Source organism: Macaca nemestrina, chromosome 11 (assembly GCF_043159975.1).
Source record: "Macaca nemestrina isolate mMacNem1 chromosome 11, mMacNem.hap1, whole genome shotgun sequence".
Taxonomy (NCBI): Eukaryota; Metazoa; Chordata; class Mammalia; order Primates; family Cercopithecidae; genus Macaca; species Macaca nemestrina.
Window position 1 is genome coordinate 20,088,459 of NC_092135.1, and position 21,375 is coordinate 20,109,833.

Here is a 21,375-nt window from a genome sequence, read left to right on the forward strand (position 1 = left end):
TATTAACTAGGAAACCTCAGACTATTTTACACAGAAAGTGTCCCCTTTGGCATTAAAAGTCTTGAACTGACTTACCGAATATTGTTAAATATTTACCTGCTTCCTTCCTAAAGTAGGAAGCTGTCGTAAAGACATTTTTGATCTTTTTTTTTAAACAAGAAAGGTTGAAAATGAAAAACTTTCTATTAACCAAAATTAAACAGAAACCAGATGACCCCAAATATCCTGATTAAAAATTTAATGGAATAATAGTAATTATTACTACATGCCTTTTATTGTTTATTCTTATCACTTTCAAGTTTATCACTTTCAAGTTTTTTTTTATAATCTTGCATAAGAAAAAGTGATTGCTTATCACTTTCAAGCTTTTTTTTATAATCTTGCATAAGAAAAAGTGATTGCTTATCACTTTCAAGTTTTTTTTATAATCTTGCATACAGGCTTTATACTGACACACATTCACAATGACATTCTGTACAAGGTTACTCATTGTAACACTGTAATACTGAAAACAATCTTTAAGGGAATAGTTAAATAAATCTTAATATATCCACACAATGGAAATTACGCCACTATAAATAAATTAGAAATCAATTTCCAAGATATATTAAATTTTTAAAAGCAAGGTACAAAACAATTTGTGTAGTATACTTTCATTTGTAGATTGAATATATCTTTTGTGAAAAAGAATCTTTATATGCCTGGATATAAGTATTTGTTTATGCAGTATAAACATAAAATACCTCTGGAACACAAACAAGAAACTGATAACTCTGGGAAGAAAAAGGTATTTGGATGGCAGTAGTGGAATGAAGTATCTATCCATTTTATACATTTTGAATTTCGAACCATGCGAAGGTAAATACCACTAAAGAAATTTAAAATAAAATACATAAATTCATTTGATAAGTACAACAACATTGGAAGGTACAGCAGTCCCCCCCTTATCCTCAGTTTTGCCTTCTACAGTTTCTCTTACCCCAGTCAACCACAGTCCAAAAATATTAAATGGAAAATTCCAGAAATAAACAATTCATAAGTTTTAAATTGCATGCAATTCTGAGTAGCATGGTGTAAGCTTACACACTGTCCTGCTCTCTCCAGCCCAAGATGTGAATCATCCCTTTGTCCAGTGTCTCCATGCTGTATCCACTCCCTCCCCATTAGTCACTTAGTAGCTATCTTGGTGATCAGATGGACTGTCGCCATATTACCATGCTTGTGCTCAACTCACCCTTATTTTACTTAGTAATGGCCCCAAAGCACAAGAGTAGTAATGCTGGCAATTCAGATGTGCCCAAGAGAAGCTGTAAAGTGCTTCCTTTAAGCGAAAAGGCGAAAGTTCTCAACTTAATAAGAAAAGAAAGAAAAATTATATGTTGAGGTTGCTGAGATCTTACTTTGTAAGAATGCATCTTCTATCTATGAAACTGTGAAGAAGGAAGAAGAAATTTGTGCACAGTATATATAGGATTTTATATAGCATCCACAGAGGGTCTTGGAACATATCCTTCATAGATAAGGGGGGGACTGCTGTAATCAGGTAGATGCATTCTACCATGAAGATATAGAGAAAGAAAACAAGACTTGGGAGTTGAGTGACTTGCCAAAGGCAATATAACTGGTAGGTTATAGCAAATTGATGCAATCCCAAATCCCTTGACTCGAGGAGCAGATCTCCATCCAACACTCTAAAGGATACATGGTACTAAGCTATCTTAAAAGATAAAGCATATGGTTCCTCCTAGCCACAATAGTCACTTCTGAAATGTTCCTCTAGAGGAGGATGGCCTATGTATGCATTGGGGAAGAACCCTAAGAGGTCCAGCCTCAAATCACCCACTTTTCAAGACTGTGTAAGAACCCTGAAGTGGTCATAATATAGAAGGACACATTAATGGTATGGATGTCACACAACCCCATACATTTCTTCCATCCTCAGCTACCCATACCTGTCCTTTGCAAGCTGGATAAACAAATCAGTTAGGGTATGACAAAGTTACTTCTTAAATCTCTTCTTTCGGCAGAGTTGATATAGTTTATAGCTGGGGAGTCCATTTCTTATGTGAAAATGTTAAGATGTACAGATTTGTACCCTCATCTGAGACCCTTCATTTATATCACTTCTCTTGCTCTGAAAAAGCTTAACTTTTATTTGGGGTCATGTGAAAACAACAACACATATGCCTAGCAGCTGGGGGATGGCTAGATGACTTCGGGGCGCCTTTTGCAGCCCTCTTGTCCCACAGACCTAACTGTACCTTTTCTCTGTATTTGCCTCCAAATGGTCTTAAGATTCAACCTGTTCGAGGGTCCAGTTTCCAAACAAGGGCACCTCCTAAAGAGGGCTCTCCCCTTTTTAAGTCTCTTCTCTCCCCCTACAATCAATCAAGTTTCAGATTTAGATTTCAAATAGCGGGGCAAAACATAGGTCAAGAGGATTTTGCTAAGAGATTCACCGTATAACCTGCTAATATTTTTCTCTCATATTGGGGAGCTAATTTTTTTAAACCTGATCAATGTAGTACTTAAAAGTACTTAAAAAACAACCAATAATGCTTTAAAATAAAATCTTTTCTTTTCTTTTCAGAATAAACTCAAAGCCAGCAATGCCCTGGCATTTTTGGGTCTTGAGAGAAAACAATTTGAATGACTGAATTTACTACAATGGCAAACTTTCAAAAGGATATTTCATTTTTGTTTCTAAATATGTATCAACAGGTATTAACAAAATCCTATTTTGAACTGTTTTACTCAGAAATAGAATCTCCAAAATATCCTAAATTATTCATAATAAAAATGATTCATAAGTGTTTTCATTCTGAAAAGCAGTACTTCATTTCATGTGCAAATAAAAAATTATTTTCCCAGTGCTCTTTTAATTAATCTGGAGAAATACAAAATAAAATGTCATTAATGATTTTATGGAGAAAGATTCATCCTAGAGGGCTCAGGTAGGTTGTCTATTTTGAATAAAGGTATATGAATTGGACTCAAATAACCTGTTCCATCCACCTTTAATACCTACCATTAGCCCAGAACTGGGCTAGGAATGCTTCAGCCTCCACAAAATAAGTAACATATGGAATATCCATACTCAGGGAGCTTCCAGACCAATTAAGGAGGTAAGAGATGTTCATGGAATAATTATTAAGCTATAAACTTTGACTCTGAGTGTCAAAAAAGAGGAATTCACTTTGTCTAAAACTGTGAAGCAGATCTTCACAGAGGGTGGAACATGAGAGTCCAGGAAATGAATAAGAAATTTTTAGGGTTAGAGGATGGGAAACAGGAAGGCAAAACTATGGGAACACAGCTGTGGTTTCAGACTGAATGAGACATCCCTTTTTTTGTTGTTGTTTTTTTGTAATTATAAAAGTATAATATTTATTATTTCTACTTTAGTGCTGATTTACTGTGTTGTGAGCATTTGGGCACATAGTGTCTGTCAGCAATCACAAGTTCTTCAAAACATACAGTCAAAAATAAATGACACAGCAAAACATTTTGATGAGACATCCCTTTTAAAAGTTTTTGTCTATAAATTCACTTCTACCAGAAGCTCTTTTGATTTTAAAATATTGAGCAGAATGTATAAAGTTAACTATGGAAAGTTAATAGGCAATACTAGGGTAGCCTTGTTTTACCCATTTCATTTATGGTTCCACTTGGGCTGCTGAAAAGGAACTTGGTTCTGGGATGGGTGATGAACATCTATGGTTCATCTGCCTCTGATTGAATTTCAAAATCAAGCATGATTTTTCAAAACCACCCTCTTGTTTTGGATTCATTCATTCTTTTCCCTTCCATTCATCTAGAAAATCAAGAGTTGAGTATTGACATGTAATTTGTGCTGACCCCTTTCCAGAATAAAGATGAGATCTAATTCTTACTTCACTATGCTCATGCCATTGTTTTCATTTTATATAGTTCACTGCCCCACCTCCTTCTCACCCTGCCCCCCACCATTTCTTTCTAGAACTTTACCCACCCACCACTCTGCTTATTGCTCCAATCTGCCCAAAAAGGAAAAACAAAGTTGAACAAAGGAACAACATGAACTCTATGTTATTTTTTCCTTTCCCAATCTTTGGGGTTAATGTTTACACTTTTTCAAATATTCTATATTTGAGCACTCTGAGCATAGCATTTAATGATTGTTTTATTATAAAAAGTAACCCAATCACTTTATTCAATATTATACACACACATCACATGCAGAGTGAATGGATACATTCATATTCACATGTTTTCTATGTGCCAGAACTATAGGAATGTTCCAGGCACTGGGGGTATAGATGTAAACAAACAAGATAAAATTCCTTCTCTGACAAAACCTACAATCTGAAGAGTGAGAAACATAAATAAGGTAAGGAAGAAGAAAAAGAGGAATAAAAGGAGGAACAGATGGAGCAAAGGAAGGAAATTTTTCTTATACTGATAAACACTATGAAGAAATTAAAACGAAAATATGGTAGTGACTAGGAGAAAGATGGGGGTAAATCATTAAATTGTAGAGTCAGAGAAGGCCTCTTTAAAGTGGACTTTCAACTGAGATTTGAATGATAGAACAGGGAAGAAAATGCAAAGGTTCTGAGGCAAGAAAGCTCGTGATGAGTTTGTGAGCAAGGAAGAGAGATAGGGTAGGAAGCCAAAAAGTTGGCTAGATCAGTAGATCATGGTTAAGGGTTGAGGGTTTTTTTGTTTTGTTTTGTTTTTTTGTTTTGTTTTGTTTTGTTTGTGATAGAATCTCACTCTGTCACCAGGCTGGAGTGCAGTGGCGCGATCTCGGCTCACTGCAACCTCTGACTCCCTGGTTCAAGTGATTCTCCTGCCTGAGCCTCCTGAGTAGCTGGGATTACAGGCATGCACCACCACATCCAGCTAATTTTTGTTTTTGTTTGTTTTAGTAGAGACAGGGTTTCACCCTGTTGGCCAGGATGGTCTTGATCTCCTGACCTCGTGATTCTCCTGCCTTGGCCTCCCAAAGTGCTGGGATTACAGGCATGAGCCACCGCGCCTGGCCAAGATTTTTATATTGTTTTATAGGAAACCATTGAAGACTTTTTAATAGGTCTGTGACATGCTCGAACTTATGTTATTCTTTTAAAAAAAAAAAAAAAAATAGCAGGGTGCAGTGGCTTACACCAGTAATCCCAACACTTTGAGAGGCTGAGGCAGGAGGATTGCTTGAAGCCAGGAGACTGAGACCAGCCTGGGCAACACAGCAATCTCTATAAAAAAAAAATTTTTTTTAATTAGCTGGGTGTGGTGGCTCATTCCTGTAGTCTCAGCTACTCAGGAGGCTGGAGTGGGAGGATGGCTTAAACCCAGGAGTTCGAGGCTGCAGTGAACTAGGATCATGCCACTGCACTCCAGCCTGGGTGACAGAGTGAGACCCTGTCTCAGAAAAAAGAAATGAGAGGAAAGGAGAGGAGAGAAGAGGAGAGGAGAGGGGAGGAGAGGAGGGGAGGGGAGGGGAGAAAAAAAAGAAAAAAGAAACCCATATACTTTAACAGCTTTTTAGAGACTTATTAAAGGGAGTCAAGAAAGGAAGTTGGAGGCTAGGCAAGAAATGATGGTGACTCAGGCACAAATACAAGAATGGGGATCATGAGATATGTTTGTAGGCAGAACTAACAGCATTTAATGATGGACTAAATGTGAGGAAGAGGGAGGAAGGGGAGGAAAGAAATCAAGGCTGACTCCTGGGTGTGTGAATGTGAAGTGTGTGTACACATGTGCACACCATGCTTTTGTCAATCAGTCTCCTATATCTGGACATTTAAATAATTCCTAATGTTTTGCAATTATAAATAATACTGCAATAAAATTTGATTAATTTCCCAAATCATACATATGGATAAACTACAACTCTGATTGGATCAAAGATTTAACTCTAAAATATTAAACTAGGCAGGTACTAGAAGAAAAGATGAGAGAATTCCTCTTTAATCTAGGTGTAAAGAGGGTTTTCTAACTATGACTTTCCTGGGCACATAATCCTGGTGACATTTAAGCTTTGAGATGATTAATGGTAGTTAATGGTGTTAAACTCATCCATACTTTAAACATAGGTGCTTTGATTCCCACGCTTTTCACTTGAACAGCTGGGTAGATTAATTACCGTTTACCATAATGAAGACTATGGGAGAAACAGTCTTGAGAGGAAAGAGAATCAACAGTTCTGTAGTTGAACTTGTTATATTTCAGATGCCTCTAGACATTTAAGTAGGAATGTCAAGTAAGCACTTGAATGTACTAGTCTGGAGAGTTCAAGAGACAGGCTGGGAAAAATCACCAGTGTATAAAAGGTATTTAAAGAAATGAGACTGGATGAAATTACCTGGCGAAAAAGTAGAGCAGAGACGCAAAAGACCCTAGGCCTATTTCCTGGGATTCACTAACACTTAGAAGTTAGATGAAGGCTATACAAAAATTAGCCGGGCGTGGTGGCACGAGCCTGTAATCCCAGCTACTCGGGAAGCTGAGGCAGGAGAATCACTTGAACCCGGGAGGCGGAGGTTGCAGTGAGCCGAGATCGCGCCACTGCACTCCAGCCTGGGTGACAGAGCGAGACTCTGTCTCAAACAAAAACAAAACAAAACAAAAGTTAGATGAAGGCACCAGCTTTGTGCACAGAAGAGTAGCCAGTGAGGTAGGAGGAAAACTAGGAAAATATACTCAGGAGTCAAGAAGAGACAATGTTTCAAGAAGTCCTAACAGCTTTAGGCATACACACACACACACACACAATCAAAGCTACAATACTATGGTATTCAACAGAACCATATGCCTCAGATATAACTCAATCCCTTTATCCCAAAATTTAATTCCACTTTTTATAGTCCCAACCCTGATGAATGGCATCGACCAGTCACCTAATTCTTCTCCTTCACCCATATGAATATACCATTAAATCCAAAAGATTCAATCCATTTCATATCTTTTATTTCTTATCTGTTCTTTCCTCCACATGGCTTCCAACTAAATTCAGGTCATCATCTATGAGCAGGATATTGAAATAATCCCTTATTTGTACCCCTGCCCTGCCCCTTGGCTTAGTCTGGTACAACCCATCTTCTACCTTGGTGCCAGAGAAAAATGTCCAAAGTATGTATTTGATTGTATCACTTTCTCTGTTAAAATTCCTCAGGACCTAAAGTGGTGGTTTCTAGGCTTTGGGATTTCATTGCTCAGTAACTCCCCCTTCAAAAAAACAAAAACAAAAACAAAAAAAGGACTGCTATCTCTAACAGAGCACACCTCTCATTTTGAGTTGTGATTCCTATCTTCCTTCTAGACTGGACTTCCTTGACGGATGACCTATGCCTTCATTCACTCATGCATTCAACAAAATTTATTCAGCACTTATTATGGGCCAAGAACCATGCTAGATTCTGAGAGTATGAAAAAAGCAAACATGGTTCCTGCCCTCAGTTGTGCTTATAACCTAGTTAGGGAGACATGTATCAAGTAAGCAACAAATCGATATAAAATTGCTACCACGACAGGAGCTATGAGGGAAAGGCGCACAGTGTGTAGAAAGCTTATTATAAAGGATTTGTCCTAGTCAGAGTCACAGAAAGATTTTTCAGAAAAAAGTTTTGCTTGGGCCGGGCGCGGTGGCTCAAGCCTGTAATCCCAGCACTTTGGGAGGCCGAGACGGGCGGATCACAAGGTCAGGAGATCAAGATCATCCTGGCTAACACGGTGAAACCCCGTCTCTACTAAAAACACAAAAAATTAGCCGGGCGAGGTGGCGGCGCCTGTGGTCCCAGCTACTCGGGAGGCTGAGGCAGGAGAATGGCGTGAACCCGGAAGGCGGAGCTTGCAGTGAGCTGAGATCCGGCCACTGCACTCCAGCCTGGGCGACAGAGCGAGACTCCGTCTCAAAAAAAAAAAAAAAAAAAAAAAAGTTTTGCTTGAGCTAGGATCTGAAAGCAAACAAGAGCTAAAAGGTTAAAAGGGAAGGGAAGAGTATTCCAGGCAGAAGAAACAGGATAAACGAAAGCCTTGTGTCTGTGTAGGAAAACAGCCATTGTATGGCAAGAGTGACTCCATCTGGAAGGGGACTCGCCATGATAACTGATGTCTGAACACAGCATACCAAGGTGTTCTGCCGCAAGGTCTTTAAGCAATGCCTGTAGCATATATAGCCGTGCATAAAGATGCTTATCTAACCTCCCCAGTAGTCATGAGTTTCAGCAAGAAGGTCTGAGATGTAATCAGCTGCACCTGTTTGTACCCTAAAAGCTTGCCATACAAAGGACACTTTCTGAACGGTGAATGCAGGGACCCACCATTGCATGGCTACCCCAGATATCACTTCTGTTTGTCAGAGGCTATTAAATATTTCTTTCTGGGAAACTGAATTTGTCAGCCTCTTTCTTCAGCCTCTCACCTTGGGGGTGGGTTTGCATAGACCTGCTCACCATGGAACAGGCAGGAGAGAACACAGCAAGAAAGAAAATCACCGTGGCTGAAGATGACAAAGGAAGACATTCTTGGTAAACAGTGACACGATCATGTGAGGCCATAAGTCAGTTGAGGAATTTTGTATATTGAAAAGCTGTGAGAACTCACAAAATGGGAGAAAATATTTGCAAACTACCCGTCTGACAAGGGATTAAGAACCAGAATCTGTAAGATGCTCAAACTCTACAAGAAAAAAATTTAATAATCTGATTTTAAAATGGGCAAAAGATTTGAATAGACATTTCTCAAAAGAAGACATACAAATGGTAGACAGGCATATGAAAATGTCCTCAGTATAATGATTCATCAGAGAAATGCAAATCAAAACTATAGTGAGATATCATCTCACCCCAGTAAAAACGGCATTTTTCCAAAAGACAACCAATAACAAATGCTGGCAAGGATATGGAGAAAAGGGAACGCTTGTCCACTGTTGGTGGGAATGTAAATTAGTACAACCACACTGGGTAACAGTTTGGAGGTTCTTCAAAAAACTAAAAATAGATCTACTACGTGATCTAGTAATCCCACTGCTGGGTATATACCCAAAAGAAAGGAAGTCAGTATATCAAAAGTATATCTGCACTCTCATATTTGTTGCAGCTGTGTTCACAATAGCCAAGATTTGGAAGTAACCTAAGTATTCATCAAGAGATGAATAGATAAATAAACTGTGGTACATATACACAATGGAGTACTAGTCAGCCATAAAAAAGAATGAGATCCTGTCATTTGCAACAACGGATGGAACTGGAGGTTGTTATGTTAAGTGAAATAAGCCAGGCACAGAAAAACAAACTTTGCATGTTCTCACTTATTTGTGGGAGCAAAAAATTAAAATAATTGAATTTACAGACAGAGAGAGTAAAAGGATGATTACCAGAGACTGAAGTGGATAATGGGTTGGGGAATGGGAATGGCTAATGGGTACCAAAAGTAGTTAGAAAAAATGAATAAGATCTCATATGTGATAGCACAATAGGTGACTATTATAGTCAATAATAATTTAATTATACCTTTAAAAATAACTGAAAGTATATAACTGAGTTGTTTGTGACACAAAGGATAAATGTATGAGGGGGACAGATACCCAATTTACCAAAACGTGATTAATATGCATTGCATACCTGTATCAAAATATCTCATGTAGCCCATACTATGTACCCACAAAAATTAAAAATTAAAAAAAAAACAAAAACAAGAGTTGGAGGCAAAGCAGCATGGATTGGAGTCTTATGGTCACAAGCCAAGAAAGGCCTAGAGTCACCAAAAGCTGAAAGAGCCTAGAAACAGATTCTCCCCAATAGTCTTCAGAGGGAGTACAGGCCTGCTGTTTTAGTCCAGTTTTCATTGCTCATAACAGGATACCTGAAACTGAGTAATTACTTCTTAGAGTTACGGAGGCTGAGAAGTCCCAGGTTGAGGGGCCACATCTGGTGAGGGCCTTCTAACTGGTGGGGACTCTCCAGAATCCCAAGGTAGCACAGGGCATCATATGGCAAGGGAGCGGAATGTGCTAGCTCCAGTCTCTTTCTCTTCTTATAAAGCTACCAGTTCCATTACTGTGACAACCCATTAATCCATTAACCTATTAATCCATTCATGAGGGCTCTGCCCTCGTGACCCAATCACCTCTCAATACTGCCACACTGGGGATTAAATTTCAACATGAGTTTGGGAGAGGACAATCATTCAAACCATAGTCCCTGCCAACACATTGATTTTAGATTTCTGGCCTCTAGAATTGCGAGAGAATAAATTTCTCTTGTTTTAAGTCAAAAAACAATACCAAAAGAAAACAAACAACAACAACAACAAAGAAAAGCAATGAGAAGGTTTTTTAGTAGGGGATGGCATTAATTAGAGCTGTTCTGTCTTTTTTTTTTTTTAATCCTGCTCCTGTGGGAAAGAATTCAATTTTGAAAAGATTCCTCTGACAGGTTGCAGGACGGCAACAGCTTGCAGGGGAGCTTAACTGAAATAGCTTGGGCCAAGGTGGTGGTAGTGTTGCTGGTGGAGAAACATACGTAATAGACTGCAGAGATAGTAAGAAGGGTCAACAGAAAGGCCTTGGTGATGGGTTAGATATGGGAGATGAGGATTAGAGATATCAAAGATGACCCCTGAGTTTCCGTCTTGCACAAATGGAAGTAGTGCCATTTTACTACAAGAGGCACAGAGAGGAGAGAGAAGACCAGGTTGGAAGGGCAGGATTATGAGTTTAGTTTGGGGAAATATTGAATATTAATGCCTTTGAGACATACAAAAGGGAAAGTCGAGTGTGCAGACTTATGCAGTTTGAATTTCCTAGCACATAGTAACAGCTCCATTAGCACTCACTGGATAAATAAATAGTAAAATAAAAATAAGTAAACAGTAAAAACAAAAATAAGTAAACAGTAAAAAACAGTTTTTTGCTCCTAAAATGAGCAAAGAAAGGAACTGGAAATCAATCTTCACTGAGTATGTTGGCAATTCATGCAGTTCTGAGTGTAATCCAAATGGTGAGGCCTCACAAATTTGTGACTATCTACAATGACTTGAGTGTTCACTATCCTCGTGAGTCTTTCTCCCTGGCTCACCCGCCTAGTAAGCCCTTCTCCTTGGCTCATAGATGGATGTCTTCTCCCTGTGTCTTCACATGGTCTTTCCTCTGTACATGTCTACATCATGATTGACTCTTCTTCTGGGACACCAGTCATACTGGATTAGAGCCCACCCTAATTGACCTAATATGACCTCATTTTAACTTAATTCCCACTTAAAAGAACCTGCGTCCAAATATAGTCACATTCTGAGCTACTTGGGGTTAACACTTTTGGGACACAATTCAGCCCATAACAAATGCCTTATGTATATTCACAAACCAATCTGGCAATGTCCATACCAGGGATGTCATTTGGTGACAGCAGACATTCTTCTCAGATGCCATTAGCAGCACAAGGTTCTGAGGAAAGGTAAAGAGAATAACCTCCTCAGTACCATATTTGATTGCCTGGCCCTGGAACAACACTGCTTACACAGTGAATCTGCTCATAACGCAGAATCTAGAAAAGTCACTCAGGAAAATCACCTTTTCAGCGTTTTATCTCCTTCCTTATCTACTGCAAGCACTTCTCCAAAAACAACCTTTTTAAAACACTCCCAACACCACCAGATTCCAAAAGAGAAACAACCACTCACAGCCATCCAAGCATCTTTCTCTTTTCCTTGTACAGTACCTTCTCCCACATCCCCTAAAAAGGAAGCCAGTACTGGCTCAGCCTAATTCATATTCCCCGACCAGAAAGCTTAAATCTATTCAACGTAATCACTTTAGATTAACATACCAAGACAAATACCAGCTTTAAATTTGTTTCACTTAGACGATTATGAAGACTTTTCCCAATCAAAATTGAAAAAAGGTAAACTGAAGTTTCCATTTCTGAAAATAAGACTGCTCACAACCTAAAAACGTCAAAGTTTATTTTTAAAAAGTCAACACAAACATATGTAAAAGTTCAAACAGATCAAATTCAACCTATGTCTCCCAGTCTACACCCCTAGAAGGAACGAATTTTACCTGTTTTGTGTGTGTGTATTCTTGCAAACACAGTCTACGATTATACAAGTATTTACATGTATACATTCCTTTTTTCATTTTAAGCAAACAGTAGAATTTGCCCTTTCTGGTACCTTTTAAGTACCTTGCAGGGTACTTAATGCCTTGGTGATCATCCCACATATAAACTGCCTCTTTCTTTTTAATGGGTGGATCCTATGAATGAAGATTACATAGATGCACCATAATCATAGAGTCCTCAATGCATGGACATTCATGTTTCCAAACTTTTGCAATTATGAACTGTTACCAAGAATACCCTTGTTACTGGAAAGGAGTCCCAATCCAGACCCCAAGAGAGGATTCTTGGATCTCACACAAGAAAGAATTTGAGGTAAATCTATAAAGTGAAAGCAAGTTTACTAAGAAAGTAAAGGAATAAAGAATGTCTATTCCACAGGCAGAGCAGCCCCGAGGGCTGCTGGTTGCCTATTTTTTACAGTTATTTCTTGATTATATGTTAAACAGGAGGTGGATTATTCATGTCTCCCCTTTTTTAGACCATATCCCCTTTTTTAGACCATGACGATGAGATGGCATTTGTGAACTGCCATGGTGCCAGTGGGAGTGTCATTTAGCATGCTAATACATTATAATTAGCAAATAATGAGCAGTGAGGATGCCCAGAGGTAACTTTTATCGCCATCTTGGTTTTGGTGGGTTTTAGCTGGCTTCTTTACCACAGACTGTTTTATCAGCAAGGTCTTTATGACCTGTACCTTGTGCTGATTTCCTATCTCATCCTGTGACTTAGAATGTCTAACCTCCTGGGAATGCAGCCCAGTAGGTATCAGGCTTATTTTACCCAGCCCCTACTCAAGAGGGAGTCACTCTGGTTCAAACGCCTCTGGCACCATTATGATATTTGTTCAGCATCTTTTCATATGCCTATTTGCCATCTGTATACCTTCTTTGTGAGGTATTGGTTTAGATCTTTTGCCCATTTTTCAATTGGGTTATTTTCTTATTGCTGAGCGTTAAGAATTCTTTTTTTTTTTTTCATTCACCATCTAATCTTTTAAAAAGTTCTGTGGGTGCATAGTAGGTATATATAATTTATGGGGTATATGAGATATTTTGATACAGGCATGCAATGATGTGAAATAAGCACTTCAGGGAGAGTGGGATCTCCAGCCCCTCAAGCATTTATCCTTTGAGTTATAAACAATCCAATTATATTTTTAAAGTTATTTTAAAATGCATAATTAAGATATGATTGATTATAGTCACCCTGTTGTGCTATCAAACAGGTCTTATTCACACTTTCTTTTTTTGTACTCATCAACCATCCCCATATCCCCATAAGTCCCTCTGCCCACCCTTCTCTCTGGTAAGCATCCTTCTACTCTCTCTGTCCATGAATTCAATTGTTTTGATACTTAGATCCCACAAATAAGTGAGAATATGCAATCTTTGTCTTTCTGTGCCTGGCTTATTTCACTTTACATAATGACCTCTGGTTCCATCCATGTTGTTGCAAATAACAGGATCTCATTCTTTTTTATGGCTGAATAGTACTTCTTGTGTATATGTACCACAGTTTCTTCATCCATTCATCTGTTGATGGACACTTAGGTTCCAATCTTAACTGTTGTAAACAGTGCTACCACAAACATGCGAGAGCAGATATCTCTTTGATATACTGATTTCTTTTCTTTTGGGTATATACCTAGCAGGGGGATTCCTGGATCACACGGTAGCTCTAGTTTTTCGAGGAGCCTCTAAACTGTTGTTCACAGTGGTTGTACAATTTATATTCCCAGCAGCAGTGTACAAAGATTTCCCTTTTCTCCACATCCTCACCATCATGTGTTATAGCCTGTTTTTTGGATAAAAGCCATTTTAACTGGGGTGAGATGATATCTCATTATACTTTTGATTTGCATTTCTCTGATGATCCATGATACTGAGAACCTTCCCATATGCTTGTGTGCCATTTGTATATTTCTTTTGAGAAATGTCTATCCATATCTTTTATCCATTTTAAAATCAGGTTATTAGATTTTATTTCCTACAGAGTTGTTTGAGCACCTTATAGATTCTGGTTATTAATATATTGTTAAGATGGGTAGTTTGCAAATACTTTCTCTCATTCTGTGGGCTGTCTCTTCCCTTTGTTTTTTGTTATTGTTCTTGTCTTTTTTGTTTGTTTCTTTCTTTTTTTGAGACGGAGTCTTGCTCTGTTACCCAGGCTGCAGGGCAGTGGTGCAATCTCCGCTCACTGCAAGCTCTGCCCCCGGGTTCATGCCATTCTTCTGCCTCAGCCTCCCCAGTAGCTGGGACTACAGGTGCCTGCCACCACGCCTGGCTAATTTTTTTGTATTTTTAGTAGAGATGGAGTTTCACTGTGTTCGCCAGGATGGTCTCGATGTCCTGACCTCATGATCCGCCCACCTCAGCCTCCCAAAGTGCTGGGATTACAGGCAAGAGCCACAGCGCCCAGCCCTCTTCCCTTTGTTGATTGTATCCTTTGCTGTGCATAAACTTTAACTTGATGTGATCCTATTTGTCCATTTTTGCTTTGGTTGCCTGTGCTTGTTGGGTATTGCTCAGAAATTTTTGGCCAGACAAATGTCCTGGAAATTTTCCCCCGTGTTTTCTTGCAGTAGTTTCATAGTTTAAGGTCTTAAAGTCTTTAATTCATTTTTATTTTTTTATAGGACAAGAGATAAGGGCCTAATTTCATTTTTTTGCATACGGACATCCAGTTTTCCCAGCACTATTTATTGAAGAGACTGTCTTTTCCCCAGTGTATGTTCTTGGCACCTTTGTTACAAATGAGTTCACTGTAGGTGTGTGGATTTGTTTCTGGGTTCTCTATTCTATTCTGTTGGTCTATGTATCTGTTTTTATGTGAGTACCATGCTGTTTTGGTGATGAAAGCTCTGTAGTATAATTTGAAGTCAGGTAATGTGATTCCTCCAGGTTTGTTCTTTTTGCTTAGGATAGTTTTGGCTATTCTGGGTCTTCTGTGACTCCAAATAAATTATAGGATTGTTTTTTCTATTTCTGTGTAGAATGTCATTGATGTTTTGATAGGGATTTCATTGAATCTGTAGATTGCTTTGGGTAATATGGACATTTTAACAATCTTCCAACTCATGATCATGGAATATTTTTCCATTTTTTTGTGTCATCTTCAATTTCTTTCATCAGTGTTTTATAGTTTTCATTATAGAGATATTTTGCTTCTTTGGTTAATTCTTACGTATGTAATTTTATGTGTAAACATTGTAAATGGGATTACTTCTTAATTTCTTTTTCACATTGTTCACTGTTGGCATATAGAAATGTTATTGATCTTTGTGTGTTGATTTTGTATCCTGCAACTTTACTGAATTCGTTGATCAGTTCTAATAGTTTTCCTTTGGAGTCTTCAGGTTTTTCCAAATACAAGATCATATCATCTACAAAGAAAGATAATTTGACTTCTTCCTTTCCAGTTTGGATGCCCTTTATACCTTTCTCTTGTCTGACTGCTTTAGCTAGGCCTTCCAGTACTATGTTGAATAATGGTGACAATGGGCATCCTTGTCGACTTCCAGATCTTAAAGGAAAAGCTTTGTTTTTTTTCCTATTCAGTATGATACTAGTTGTGGGACTATCATACATGGCTTTTATTATGTTGAGGTAAGCTCCTTCCATCCCCTGTTTTTTTAGGGTTTTTATCATGAAGGGATGTCAAATTGTATCAAATACTTTTTCAGCATCAATTGAAATGATATGGTTTCCAGTCTTCATTCTGTTGATATGATGTATCACATTGATTTATTTGCAACCATCCTTGTATCCCAGGGATAAATCCCCTTTGGTCATGATGAATGATCTTTCTAATGTATTGTTGAATTCAGTTTGCTGGTATTTTATTGAGGATTTTTGCATCAATATTCATCAGAGATATTGGCCTATAGTTTTCTTTTTTCAATGTGTCTTTGGTTTTAGAATCAGGGTAATACTGGCCTTGTAGAATGAGTTTGGAAGTATTCTCTCTTCCTCTATTTCAGAATAGTTTGTGTAGTATTGGTGTTAGTTCTTCTTTAAATGTTTAGTAGAATTTAGCAGTTAAGCCATCTTAAGAGTTCTTTATCAGACATATGTTTTGCAAATATTTCTTCCTTGGATGTCATTCTCTTAACAGTGTCTTTCACAGAACAGAGGTTTTAGTTTTTTTAATTTTAATTTTAATTTTTGAGATGGAGTTTCACTCTTTGTTGCCCAGGGTGGAGTGCAGTGGCATGATCTCGGCTCACTGCAACCTCCGCCTCCCAGGTGAAGTTGCTTGATCAACTCTCCTATCTCAGCCTCCTGAGTAGCTGTGATTATAGGTGCCTGCCACCATGCCCAGTTAATTTTTTATTTTATTTATTTATTTTTTAGATGGAGTCGCCCTCTGTCGCCCAGGGTGGAGTGCAGTGGCACAATCTTGGCTCACTGCAACCTCCACATCCTGGGTTCAAGTGATTCTCCTGCCTCAGCCTCCCCAAGTAGCTGGGACTACAGGCGCGCGCCACTATGCCCAGCTAATTTTTTTTTAATTTTTAGTAAAGACAAGGTTTCACCATGTTGGCCAGGCTGGTCTCGAAATCTTGACCTCAGGTGATCCTCCCGCCTCAGCCTCCCAAAGTGCTGGGATTACAGGCATGAGTCACTGCGCCTAGCCAGAGGTTTTTAATTTTAATGAAGTCCAACTTACTAGTTTTTTCTTTCATGGATTGTACTTTTGGTGTTGCATCTAAAACCTCATTGCCGAACACAAGGTCAACTATATTTTCTCCTATGTTATCTTCCAGAAGTTTTACAGTTTTGCATTTTACATCTAGGTCTGCAACTCACTTTGAGTTAAATTTTGTAGAAGGTATAAGGTCTGCATGTAGATTTAAAACTATATATATATATGGCTTTCTGGTTGTTCTAGCATCATTTGTTAAAGACTATTATTGCTCCATTGACTTGCTTTTGCTCCTTTGTCAAAGGTCAGTTGACTATTTATGGGTGGGCTCCCTATCATGTTCCATTGATCTATGTGTCTGTTCTTTCTCAAATACCACACTGGAGATAGAGTCTTGCTCTATCACCCATGGGGGCTGGAGTGCGGTGGAGTGATCTCGGCTCACTACAACCTCCGCCTCCTGGGTCCAAGCAATTCTCGTGCCCCAGCTTCCCAAGAAGCTGGGATTACAGACATGCACCAACACACCCAGCTAATTTTTGTATTTTTAGTAGAGATGAGGTATCCCCATATTGGCCAAGCTGGTCTTGAACTCCTGGCCTCAAGCAATCCCCCACCTTGGCCTCCCAAAGTGCTGGGACTATGGGTGTGAACCACTATGCCCTGCCTAGATCCATATCTAAGTACAGGTTGAGCATCCCTAAATCTGAAAGTCAGAAACACTCCAAAACCCAAAACTTCAAGCCCCGACATGACATTCAAAGGAAATGTTCATTGGCACATTTCAGATTTAGGATTTTTGGATTACGATGCTCAATGACTAAATTTATAATTCGAATATTTCAAAATCTAAAAAAAAATCTCTAATCCAAAACACATCTGGTCTCAAGCATTTCAGATACGTGATACTTAACCTGTATTACTTTGGGGAGACAGTACTATTGTAAACGGCATTGTGTTTTTAATTATAAATTCCAATTGTTCATTGCTGGTATACAGGAAAACAACTGACTTTTGTATTCAACCTTGTATCCCAAAATTCTAGAGTTTTATTTCTTCCTTCCCAATATGTGTACTTTAAATTTACTTCTTGTTAGCTAGAACATCAAGTACCACGTTGAAAAGACTGGTTGAGAGGGGACATGCTTGCCTTGCGTCAGACTTTAGGTGGAAAGAATGTAGTTTCTCACAATAGAAACAATCTATTGTTAGCTGTAGAATTTTTGTAGATGCTCTTTATCAAGTCGAGGAAGTTCTCCTTTATTCCCAGTTTGCTGAGTTTTTATTATGAATGGATGTTGAGGAGGGGCATTTATTATTTGTGTGTGACAGGATCTCACTCTGTCACCCAAACTGGGGTGCAACCTCACCTCTCACGTTGAAGCGATACTCCCAAGGAGCTGGGACTACAGATGCCGCCACATCCAGCTAATTTTTAAAAACACTTTTGTAGAGATGGGGTCTCATGATGTTGCCCTGGCTGGTCTAGAACACTTTGGCCTCCCAAAGTGCTGGGATTACAGCCATGAAACACTGCACCTGGCCAAGGATGTGCACTTTTTAAATGTTGCTTTAAATCAATCTATCCTGGAAATTGCAAGCAACATAAAACGTAAAGCAAGGGAGGTATGAAATGGCAACTGTTCACAAGAACTGCCTACTATAATCAATATTCTTGTGCAATGCATATACTGAGCGTGGGAGCCCCCCAAAAATCACTTGCCTTCATGGTCTTTGGCAAATAAATATTTTATTTTTTATTTTTGAGACAGGGTCTTGCTCTGTCGCCCAGGAGGGATGGGGTGCAGCAGCGAGATCTAGCTCACCGCAACCTCCACCTCCTGGGCTCAAGCCATCCTCTCACTTCAGCCTCGGGAGTAGCTGGGACTACAGACGCGCCACCAAGCCCGGCTAATTTTTGTACTTTTGGTAGAGACAGAGTCTAACCATGTTGCCCTTGCGCTCGAACTCCTGACCTCAAGTGATCGACCCACTGGACCTCCCCAAGCGCTGAGGTTACAGGCGTGAGCCACCGTGCCCGGCCTCCAAATACTTAGGACTTTAAACTTGGAAACCCTATTCACAACACAAACTCCGAGTGAAGCTCTGTGGAGCTTTCTTACAGGAAGAAATGCAGGAGTTAATCAACAGGTATGTGGGATGTTCCCGCATCAAATCCTAAAGATAAAATTTTAACCCAGTTCCTCTTGCACGTATCTGCTTCTCCCCAACCTTGTCTCGCAGAAGCCACAGCACGGTCTGAAAACACGCCTCGTCTAGATTCAACACCTCATTTAGAAATTCAGTTTCTCGTTGCTAGTTGGATAGCGTTTGGCAAGTAATTTGAAAAAATAAAAATAAACCCACGGACGGAGTGGTCTGGGATTTAAACAACATAACGTAAGGTGAAAAAAGCACTCAGGCGCGGACAGCCATGGAGCGTGACTTCCTGTGCACTCTTTCCCGGCCAGCTCCACGCCAGAGCCGCGCGCTAGGCGGAGGCTGTTGGTAGCGGAGGCCGGAGTCGCACGCCTACGGGACTGCGCGGACCCACCCGAAAGGAAAATGGAGGTAGTGGCGTGAGGCTGCGACAGTGAAGGGTATTTTTCTCTTTTTAACGGGCCGCTAGACCTCCCGTCAAAGGAAGCGCCCGACGGGCCTTCGAAGTCCACGCCCAGACCCCACAGCGCAGCCGCCCGACCGCCTCTCTCCACACCGGCCAGGGTCCAGCCTCTCCCACTCTCCTCTCCCCGCCCCGCCCCTCCGCCCAGCCAACCCTAGACCCGGCATGCGCTGCGCCGACCTTTTCCTTCCGAGCCGACCCCCACCTTCGGCGCCTCCCAATGACAAGCGGCGCGGAGCATTGTGGTCCCGCGCGCGAGAGCGAGGCCGAGGACAGAAAAAGAAAGCAAAAGACCAGGGCGAGCCGGTAGAGCAGACCCCGCGCATGCGCACGGGCGGGGGCGGTGGTGAAAAAGGGCGGTGCGTGGTCTACGGCGAGCGGAGTGGGGCGGGGTCGCGCGCCTTGGCTGGGAGTCCGCGAGCCGGGAGGGGCGGGGGGTGAATGAGGGAGCGGGCGGAGGAGGAAGTGTCATGGCGTCGGGCCGTGGAGCTTCTTCTCGCTGGTTCTTTACTCGGGAACAGCTGGAGAACACGCCGAGCCGCCGCTGCGGAGTGGAGGCGGATAAAGAGCTCTCGTGCCGCCAGCAGGCGGCCAACCTCATCCAGGAGATGGGACAGCGTCTCAATGTGTATCCTTTCCTATCCTGCGCCGCTCACGCCCTGTTTCCCTTGCCCGGTCGCCGGGCCTGGTGCTCCGCGAACATGGCGCCGCCGGCCTCGGCCTTCGCTGGACCTCGGCCCCGCGGTCAGGGAAGTAAGGCTCCAGCTCGGGCAGTCGCGAGGGGCTAGCAGAGGAGGGGAGGAGGAGATAGGACCCCAGGAATGCGGGCCAGGAGTCTGCGTTGTGTAATCTGTTTCGGGCAGCGCGTGGTGGTGGCGGCGGGGGATGGGAGTGTGGCTCAGGCGAAAGAGAAATTTTAGGGATTATTGCAGAAAAGGGGCGGCTCCTTGGACTTGTCCCTGTTCCCTAAGGGTTTGAGAGGTAGAAGGGTTAGCGATGCTGAAAGGCCTAAGTGTTTTCCGCAGCCTTTCCCCGCTCTCCTCGCCGGCTTGATGGCGGCTCTCTTCTACCTTGGGAGCGCACTGGAGGTCTTTTATGTTTGTATGGGTGTGTGCGCGCGCGTTTCAACTGTTTCATTTTGAGTTTAGTCAGTCGTAGCCATTGATAAATAGTCCAGGGCCCTTCAGCGCTGTGAGAGTGAAAAGATCAGCAGTTCTTCCTCCCATTTATTTGGCGTAGAGTCTATTCTCTTCCTGCCGCCCCACCCCCCGCGGGCGTTTATTTCTTTATTTCTAGTTTGGCGTTTGGATTTGAATGGGAGGTATTGGAAAAGAACCTGGGAATTTTCCATCAAAATTGTTTTGGGAATGAGATCTTGCTTTTGTCAGATATTTCCTAAATACTGTGTTCCAGCTCTCAGCTTACAATAAACACTGCGATTGTTTATATGCACAGGTTTTATATGCACCATTCTTTCACCAAATTCAACAAAAATGTAAGTACTAGTTTGTTGCCTGTTTTTACTATGCGCAAATTTGAGGGTAAATCGATACGCAGAAAAAAAGTTGGTCATTGCGTTGTTGGATTTAGTGTTCTGAATTAACGGTAAACGTATATCACGTGATAAATATTTTGCTTCAAATGCGGGGTTTTTGTGTTTTTAAAATTTGTGATGAATTAAACTGCAAGGCACTGTTAAGCTCTGCCAGGCCTTTTAGGCTAAAAAAATAAATTTACTTCTTTAGAGAGTTATTACATAAGTTTTCTTCATTTAAATTTTATACCTAACATTTGAATAATTTCAGTAGTAATGTACAGTGGAATTGGACAAGTCTGGTCGTTCTGTGATACATACATCTTAATTATGTTGTACTCATTGTTTAAAATACTGTGAATTGAAATTAAATTAATTATGACATTCTTTTGAAAGAGCTGTTTAGCAGAAATAATTCATTTCTTCATTTGCTAACCCAGTAATTTCTTAAGATGTCAAACTTTTCTGTT

At 40.5% G+C, this 21,375-nt stretch overlaps 2 protein-coding genes and 1 long non-coding RNA gene across 11 annotated transcripts in view; 2 read left to right on the forward strand and 1 right to left on the reverse strand.

Annotated features, from left to right (window-relative positions):
- Window positions 1-2,828, forward strand: part of LOC105492548 (aminocarboxymuconate semialdehyde decarboxylase) — a 64,419-nt gene extending 61,591 nt beyond the window's left edge. For all 4 annotated transcript variants that reach the window (XM_011759757.2, XM_011759758.2, XM_011759759.2 and 1 more), the window contains one exon: window positions 2,591-2,828. In XM_011759757.2, the coding sequence (XP_011758059.2) occupies window positions 2,591-2,653 (63 nt within the window). In that variant the 3' untranslated portion in view covers window positions 2,654-2,828. The remainder of the gene's footprint in view (window positions 1-2,590) is intronic.
- Window positions 1-19,695, reverse strand: part of LOC139357080 (uncharacterized) — a 128,124-nt gene extending 108,429 nt beyond the window's left edge. For both annotated transcript variants that reach the window (XR_011609698.1, XR_011609699.1), the window contains exon 1: window positions 19,552-19,695. This is a non-coding gene — a long non-coding RNA (uncharacterized lncRNA). The remainder of the gene's footprint in view (window positions 1-19,551) is intronic.
- Window positions 19,696-19,799: 104 nt separating this feature from the next.
- LOC105492552 (cyclin T2) overlaps window positions 19,800-21,375 on the forward strand; it is a 38,103-nt gene continuing 36,527 nt past the window's right edge. For 2 of the 5 annotated variants that reach the window (XM_011759764.3, XM_011759765.3), the window contains exons 1-2: window positions 19,802-19,999; window positions 20,785-20,866. In XM_011759764.3, the coding sequence (XP_011758066.2) occupies window positions 19,842-19,999; window positions 20,785-20,866 (240 nt within the window). In that variant the 5' untranslated portion in view covers window positions 19,802-19,841. Of the gene's footprint in view, window positions 20,000-20,784; window positions 20,867-21,375 lie in introns of all 5 variants that reach the window. The other 3 variants (XM_011759767.3, XM_024796246.2, XR_003020616.2) reach the window with 2 other exon arrangements.